This window comes from Pipistrellus kuhlii, unplaced genomic scaffold (genome assembly GCF_014108245.1).
Source record: "Pipistrellus kuhlii isolate mPipKuh1 unplaced genomic scaffold, mPipKuh1.p scaffold_m20_p_3, whole genome shotgun sequence".
Taxonomy (NCBI): Eukaryota; Metazoa; Chordata; class Mammalia; order Chiroptera; family Vespertilionidae; genus Pipistrellus; species Pipistrellus kuhlii.
The window spans coordinates 151,107,093-151,115,809 of NW_023425529.1; the positions used below are offsets into that span (position 1 = coordinate 151,107,093).

The 8,717-nt window shown below is 48.1% G+C and overlaps 1 protein-coding gene across 7 annotated transcripts in view; it reads right to left on the reverse strand.

Moving 5' to 3' along the window:
- DOCK9 (dedicator of cytokinesis 9) overlaps nt 1-3,185 on the reverse strand; it is a 244,954-nt gene extending 241,769 nt beyond the window's left edge. For 6 of the 7 annotated variants that reach the window (XM_036458435.2, XM_036458431.2, XM_036458438.2 and 3 more), the window contains exon 1: nt 2,719-3,185. In XM_036458435.2, the coding sequence (XP_036314328.1) occupies nt 2,719-2,847 (129 nt within the window). In that variant the 5' untranslated portion in view covers nt 2,848-3,185. The remainder of the gene's footprint in view (nt 1-2,718) is intronic. The other variant, XM_045588757.1, reaches the window with a different exon arrangement.
- Between the last annotated feature and the right edge of the window lie 5,532 nt (nt 3,186-8,717).

The following is an 8,717-nucleotide window of genomic DNA, read 5'->3' on the forward strand; positions in this document are numbered from 1 at the left end:
GAATATTTAATGAGTGATTATTACGCTGGAGGCATTGTATTAGCGCTGACACAAGACAGAGCAGAGTAATATTTCCATCCAAGTATAGATCAATGGACCACAGGATTCCAAAGCCTGGCTCGGCTGTGTCCTGCTTCCTGCATGGATCAGAGTTACTGTCTTAGATCCTCCTAGAGCATAGCTGAGCCAGAACCTGTGCAGCAGAAGCACCAGCTGTGGCTTCCTGGCAGACACTGGTGAGTAGCAAGAGGGAGGCAGAGTACCTGGCAGTGGGGGAAGGAAAGTGAGGTTTAAGGTAATTTTTAGTATCGTTAAGCTACCCTAAATTCCTCCTTCTGCAATGCAGAACCATTGCAATGCATTTCCCTTTCAGGGGGAATCTTTTTTATTATTATTATTAAGGTATTATATGTGCACATATCTTACCATTGCCCTCCCCCCTCTCCCATACATGCCCTCCCTTTCCAGAGTTTTGCGTCCATTGGTTATGCTTATATGGTTATGCTTATATGCATGTATACAAGTCCTTCGGTTGATCTCTTATCTCCCCCAGATCTCCCTCCCCTCCCTGCTGTAATTTGACAGTCTGTTTGTTGCTTTACTGTCTTTGTATCTATCTTTTTGTTCATCAGTTTGTAATGTTCTATATTATCCATAAATGAGTGAGAACATGTGGTGTTTTTCTTTTCATTGACTGGCTTATTTCATTCAGCATGATGTTCTCCAATTCCATCCAGGTTGCTGCAAATTCCCTTTCAGGGGGAGTCTTGCACTCACCAGAATAGGCCCACCAACTTTTCTGCATTTTTACATTTGTTTCCTCAGACCAGTGATCACAGATAAACAACCCTAGGGATTGAGACAACAGCCAAGCTTCTGGCTGTTCATGCCTGAGGGTATCCAGGGGAAACATATATTATTAAAAGTGTCATAAAGTAACATAGTAGAAGTATGTCACACACAGGTATGAGCAACTAAGTCACTATCAGTAGGCCATCCTTCAAAAGCAAGATCAGATATCCAAGGACTGTTGGACATCAATAATTAGCAGTGTTGTATCTCTGTTGTGTTCAGCCTAATGGCTTATTAAACTAACACGCCTCTTCAATCCTGGCCTCCAGCACTTTGAAAATTACGGCACAGTCATGTTTTATTTACTCTTCTCTTGCCTCGGGTCCCTGATGAGGACAGTAGCCCAGTTTAAAAAACTAAGTCTCGTGTGAAAACAGAAAAGGTGCCACAGATGTTTGTGGGCTTCATCCTTAACATATACGTGTGGCTGACATTGAGAAGACGCAGAAATCCTACTAAAAGCCAGAGCAACATAAATTAGTTCAGATTATGGATGAGATGCCAGGTTATGGTCTTTTGCCAACTCCTGCTCTGCTCCTTACCATCAGCAGATCAAGTTCAGTAAAACATTAAAAAAAAATCCCTGTTTATTATGGAACAAATTGGAGTTTGCAGAATCTGGAGTGAGTTGGCAGCGCTGGCAATTGAGAGAAAAATCAAACCAAGCACGCTGAATTTGGATATCAGCGGAACTTCATCTCCAATCTCCACAAACTTCATCCATGCCATCCTGTGTCTGCCCAGGAAAGTGATCTATCTGCCATCAAAAAGATGCCTCAGCCCCTGTGTTCAGGAACCTGGCACTCCATCCTGACAACACACACACACACACACACACACACACACACACACACACACACACGATGCCACCGAGACCAGAGAATCACTTCCAAGGCCCATCTTCTTGCATTGTTCCAACACACACAAGTGACCCGCCCACAAACAAGCCCCTTTCAAGAAAACCAACAAAAGTGACAAGGCAAGGTGCTACTAAAAGTTCCCAGCTGCCCCGGAGAGCACATTGCTGCTCAAACGTCGTCGCTTCTCTCCGGAACCCTGCAAGTGATCAGGCACACTGCGTTTCCAGATACAGCAGGACCAGCCCTGCCTGTGGAAGTTGATCTAAAACTTCATCCCCCTCACATTCACAGGCCTGTTCGCTAAAGACCTTCTGCTACAACCAGATTAAAATCTCTCGGAGCTGCTTGCTTCGCTTGCTTCCAATCCCCAAACTTCGTAGTCATTTACACGAAACTGAAATTACCAAGGGTTCCCATCACGCGCCCTACCCTTTCCTAGGAAGAGGCCAAACATCAGGATCCCGGCTAGAAGATGGGGATGGAGGAAAGGATAAAGCACCCCTTTCCCTACTGGAGTTCGGCCCATCCAAAGGGTCCGCAGGGCCATCTCCAACCCTGGGTTGCGGACTGGGAAAGAAAGCCCCCATCTCCACGGCCCTGCGTCCCTCCAGGCTGCAGGTGCCAAGGAGAAAGTGGGCTGTGGGAAGGCTTGGGGGCTGCGGGAAGAGAGTGATTTCCCAGGTGGCAGAGGAGGTAAACTGGAGAGGGGGGGAGGCTGTGGAGAGGGGAGTGGCGATCTCACCCCCAGAGAAGGGACAGCAGTGGGAGAGGACCCCCGGACACAGGGTGGGGTCTGGAAGTTACCGCCCCTCCAGTAACTCCAGTTACTGTCCCTTCTCCCCTGTCCAACGCCCCCCGCCCCCCTTTCCCACCACATCTCACATCTTCATCTCTCAGACCCAGCAGGGTCGGCTCCTCCACCTGGGCCGGACCAACCAAGAGGAGCGTGGAGGGGATCGCCGCCCGCCCCCTTCCCCGGACCCCGGTGCCCTCGCCCCGCACTCACCAGCACCACCGAGCCGCGCACCACCTCCGACACGCTCTGCCGCAGCTCGGCCGCCGTGCCCGGCTTGCTCAGCGCCCGGGTGAACTTCCGAGTCTCCGCCGAGGCGGGGAGCAGCGACTGCTGCGACATCCTCGCCGCCGCCGCGCCGCCTCCCGGGGTCCGGCCGGGCCGCGCCGCCGCCAGGTGCGCCCGGGGCGCCCCGCCCGCCCGTCCGCCCGAGGCTCCCAGCGCCGCTGCCGCCTCCCCCGCCGCCGCCGCACGTCCCGGGGCGCAGCCCTGGCCGCGCCCTCCGAGCCCCGTCACGCTCCGAGGCGCCCCCCTCGGCGGCGTCCGCAGCCCCCCGCGTCCGCAGCGGCGCCCGAGCTGGCGAGGGGTGACCGTGCCTGTGGCCGCGGCGGCTGCGGCTCCCCCATGCCACCGGCCTCCCTCCGCGGCCGCTCGCCGGGCCGCCTCCTCGGGGCGGGGTGTCCGGCGCGGCGCGGGGCGGGGCGCGCGGAGGAGGGGCCGGCGCGTCGGTCGGGTCGGGCGGGCCCCGCGGGGCAGTGCTGCCCGCAAGGCAGGGCGCGGAGGGAGCGAGGCTGCCGGACTCAGGGAGCGAGCCCTGCGGGGCCCCTGGCGAGACAGGTGGGGACCTCACCTCGGGGGGCGGGGGGGGGGGGCCGCGCCTCCTTTCGGGTCCGATGCTCCCCCAAGCCGCACGCCCGACTGCCCAAGGCAAGGGCCCCAAGCGCTGGAGGAGGGCGAAGACTCGGGAGCTGGCGCCTGCACCCTGGGACTCTGGGATCCCTGCCCGTGGAGCCCCTCCTCCCCCCTCTCTCATCCCCAGCATCCTGGGGACTCCAGTCACCCTCAGGGTCCAGGTGGGGGGGGAGGGGGAACCACGCCCCCCTGTGCGCCTAGGGCTTGGGGGCTCCGAAGTTGCAGGAAAGTGGCCTTTCTGCAGCACCAAGGGAACACTGGGCCGTCCAAAGCCGTGGTGGGGGGGAGCCGGACGGAGCGCCGCAGCCACCCCTGATGCCGCTCCTTGGCCTCTAAATCAACCATTTCACCCCCGAGGCGAGGAGCCAACTGTGGGAAGCCTGGGCGCCTGAGGAGCATCCCGGGGTGAGGACGCCGAAGGCCGGGACCATGGCTACCCAGCCACGCAGACGTCTGTCTGCGAGGGCGACCTGCTGCGTCACCTTGGACGGGATCAGAACTTCTGAAGCTCTCACATGTCTTCTATGCACGAAGGACAATAATCTACAAGAGGCTTAAAGGACACCCTACGCCTGTCAGCCGCTCCTCCGCGGCCTGGCCAGGCTGCAAAGCGCGGAGCCCTGGAAACACTGACGCGCAAGGAAGGGTCTGCGATCCCAACGTGACCCGAGGGCTGGCGGCTGCTAGCGACAGCTCCCACTCTGGGGAACTTCTTCACGTGGCCTTTGCCGCTTTTCCATCCTAAAAGGCACCCACCGCCTCGCCTCCTTTCCCCCTCTTTTTTTGAGGATACTCTCGGCAGGCTAACCCTGACCCCGCCGCGGAGGAGGAAGAATTTGCGCAGGGCCCTAAGCGCATGCTCAGTGGATTGGGTTTGGGGTTGGGGTTGGGCGGATACCGAGGCGGGGAACCCCTTTAAGAGTGGCTCTGATGATTGGCCAGTCTGCGCAGGCCACGCCCACACCCTGCTGATGGACAGCTCTTTACCTGCCAGATCGGCTTACGGGGCGCGCGGGGTGGCAGCTCGCCCCCGGCGTTCTGGGGAATCCTGGCAGCTCCTCCAGGCCTAGTGTCCGGGGGGGCCTCGGAGCCACTGTTCCTGCCGGGAAGGAAGCCCCATTGCGTCCCACCCGGTCAGAAAATCAAACGCTGGCCTAAAGAGGAACCTTAAAGTGGGGGAGAAAACTACCAATCCAATGCTTGAAACAAAAACAACGCCATTCAGGACTTAATAGGCAGGTCTGGCACATAATAAGACTGGAAGTCAGGGCATGCAGTCAGCACTCAATAAATGCTTGCTGGATTAGATTGTTTTTCCTAGTGGATTGGAACGCAGGATGTGGCACTGAGTGAGCCTGGCAGATAAACAAAACAAAGTGTGGATAATAAAAACAATCACACAGTAACCTATTTCCTCTGCGAAAGCAGGGAATGGCCTAGAGCAGGGGTGGGGAACCATTTTTCTGCCAAGGGCCATTTGGATATTCATAACATCATTCACAAGCCATACAAAATTATCAATTTTCAAATTACAAATTAGCCTGCTATATTTGTGGGGGGGGGGGGGGGAGAATTGTGTTGTTTATTTATTTATTTATTTTTTTTACAATATACCCAGTAAATCTATTTAAACAATATTTCAAGAAAAAGCCTGCTATATTTGATCAAACATTAAATTAACTCATCCCTAATGCCTTGGCAGGGCCAGACCAAATGATTTTGTGGACCTTTCATTTGTTTGTGCATTCATTGGTTGTTTCTTATATGTGCTCTGACTGGGATCAGACCTGTAGCTTTGATGGATCCTGATCACACTTACCTGATCAAGGCCTTTCCCTTTGTTTGGTTTATTTTGTTTTGTTTTGTTTGTTTTGTTTAAGAGAAGAGCACAAATGGAAAGTAAGAGCTCCCCAACCTTCTTTCTTTTTCTTTTTTTAGTTTATTTCAGAGAGGAAAGGAGAGGGAGAGAGAGAGAGAAACATCAATGATGAGAGAGAATCATTGATCAGCTCCAACCTTCTAATTTCATCCTCATCTCTACCAGCTCTAAATTCTGTGCATACTATCTGACTCATTATATTCTAGAACTGGCAGATTTTTATTTAGAAAGCAGGGGATGGCATTTAAAGTGCTGACAGCTTTTAAAGGCAAAGGAGACATAGAAATGTAAACTAAGCCCAGAAAGACTGATTTTTCCAGTAACCTGGAGTTGAGACCCTCCTTCCTGGTAAAAGTGTGCTATTAACAAATGGAACATTTCTCATGTTTAAGTTTCAACAAAAACTTGGTCCTACTGTTATAGGTTGAATTATATCCCCTCAAAATACATATTGAAGTCCTAATCTTGGTACCTGTGAATATGATCTTATTTGAAAACTAGAGGCCCGATGCACAAAATTTGTGCAAGAGTAGGCCTTCTTTTCCCCTGCTGCAGTCACTGGCTTCCCTCTGGCACTCTGGACCCAGGCTTCCCTTGCAGCCCTGACTTCGTCCAGTCTAACTAGCATATTATGTTTTTATTATTATAGATAAGGTCTTTTTAGATGCCAAGTTAAAATGAGTTTATACTGGACCAATATAACTGATGTGCTTATGAAAAGAAACATAGACATAGGCACACAGGGAGAAGGCCATGGGATAACAAGGGCAGAGACTGGTATGATGATGGATCTACAAGTCAAGGAACACCAAGGATTGCTGGCAAACACCAGAAGCAGAATCAAAAGATTCTCCCCTTGAGCCTTTGCAGAAAGTATGGCTTGTGCTTACAGTTGATTCTGAACTGTAAGAGAATAAATTCTGTTGTTCTAAGTCACCCAGTTTGTGGTAATTGATTACAGCAACCTTTGGAAACCAATACACTTACCAAAGACTATTTTTTTTTTTAAATCCCCAACTAGAATTGTGGGAGTTCTTATTCCTGGAGAGAGGCAGTCACACCTTTACCGAAGGAGCAGCAGCCCCAGGCCCAGGCGCTTAGTAAAATAGGAATGAATGGTGTGTAAGGTGTGTTCTAAGATACACCACTCCACTTTAGCTTGACTTGTAATCCAGTCTTGGTTTTCCCAAAACCATAACAAGGAAGTTTTCCTTTAGTTGAGGATGAAACTAGTAGGAAGTGGAGATGAGATAGCCTGTTTTGAAAATTTGCATATAAACGACTGCACTATGCTCAAATATTTGTAATTCAAACATTACGTATGTTTAAATAGCCACCTATGCCATTGTTTTCCTGTTAGGGTTGCTACAAGATTTATATGTGTCTTTATATGAAATATAATTAGTAAATATCTTTTCCAGGCATATCTTGAAAGAGCACGCCTGTTTTTAGCATAAATAAAAAGTAACCTATAAAGATTAGTCAGGCCCATGGATTGTAGCATCCAAGGAAATGCAGAGGAGGCTTTCATTCTTTAATTTATCCTTTACATTAATTGCATTTTTAAAATAAGCATCTGTTAATTTTATACCTCATTTTTCCTATGAAAGTTAAACCTATAAAAAAGATGAACTTTGTTGTATATAAGGCATTACTAGAGATAAAAATTTATAATAATAAAATTCTAAAGTCCATTACAAGCTAATGGTAAATAGACTTGGGGTTTTTATTGTGGTAAAATCCATGTAATGTAAGGTTTACTATTTTAACCGTTTTTAAGTGTACATTTCAGTGGCATTAAGTACATTCATATTGTTGTACAACCAGTTTTAACATACATCTCCAGAACTTTTTTCATCATTTCATCATCTCAAACTGAAATTCTCTACCTATTAAACAGTGATTCCCACTTTCCTCGTTTCTGGCAACCACCATTCTATTTTCTATCTCTATGAATTTGACTATCCTAGGTACCTCATGTAAATGAAATCATATAATACAATATAATTCTTTTTGTGTATAGCTTATTTCACTTAGCATTTCTTGGAATTTCCTCCTTTTAAAGCTGAACAATATTCCATTGTGTACACATACCACATTCTTTTTATCAATTCATCTGTCACTTGGGTTTCCCCTTTTGGCTATTGTGAATAATGTTGTTGTTATAAACATGGGTGTGCAAATGTTTGTTTGGGTTTCTGCTTTTAATTGTTTTGGGTATATACTCAGAAGTGGAGTTGCTGGGTCATATGGTAATTTTATGTTTAATTTTTTTTGAGCAACCATTACACTGTATTTCATTTTCTACGTGTTTTATAATATTGGTTTTCTAAGAACTTTGGTTAATTCATTTTAGAAAGCAAGCTTTTAAAATTTTTAGTAACATCATTAGAAGACACAACCTTTTCTTCAAGATAAGGGATCTGGGGAAAGATATGCAATTAACCTAACACATAAGTTTACAGACACCACTTAGGGTTAATAATATTGGAGGAATATAACCCTCTCTTTCACTTCTATTTTAGTCAGAAGAGATTCCTAGAAGAGATGAAGTATGTCGACTTTAAGCGATCATTGAGATCAGGGCCTCTTAAACTTTATAAGGCATATAAATTATCTGAGGATCCTGTTAAAATACAAGTTCTGATTCAGAATGCAGCTGTGGTACCGTTTTAACAAGTTCCCCGGTGATGTCAAACTCTTCACAACTGTAGGTGCTGGTTTCACAGACCAATTATGTGGGTGGCAAGCATTTAGACATCTATTTCCAACAGTAGGACAAACTGCAGACCCTTAAAAATTCCACTCCCCTCCCCACAAAAAAAAATCCTCCAACTGACTCCTCCTCCTTCTCCTCTGCCAGAAGTCAGTTCCAGCGTGTCATAATTGCAAGTTTCATTGAAAGGTTGATGGAAATTGGGGACTCAACAAGGGCTGAGTTATATATGTTATCGACTGTTGGGAATAGCTAAAGGCATTTCCCCAAACCTGAAAAGGATGCATTAAATTGATTGTTTCCAACAGAGAGCTAAGGGCATCTTAATCTACTACATGTTATTGCCTCCTACTGGCCAAACACCTGAACAGCCATTAGCTATTCTACAATCTGACAATGCTTCTGTAAGAAACCCTATCCTTTGAAGTGTATATCTCCACCTTGGCTTGGACAATTTGTGTTAATAAAAAGCAAGGGGTCCTGAGACAAGGAGAATTTAGCTCCTTTAGCTAGGCTCCTCTGACCCCCAATGCCTTTCAAAATTATCTTTTGTCACTGGACTCTTACTTCAGTTTCACACAGCCTTTCTCCAGATTGCTGAAGCCTTCTTAATGCCGAAACAAGAACCCCAGCACTCCTCCTCCTCCAACACCATGGCAACCAGGCAGCACTTGGGTGAGCCAACTGTGAGCTGAGCTGCGTTGA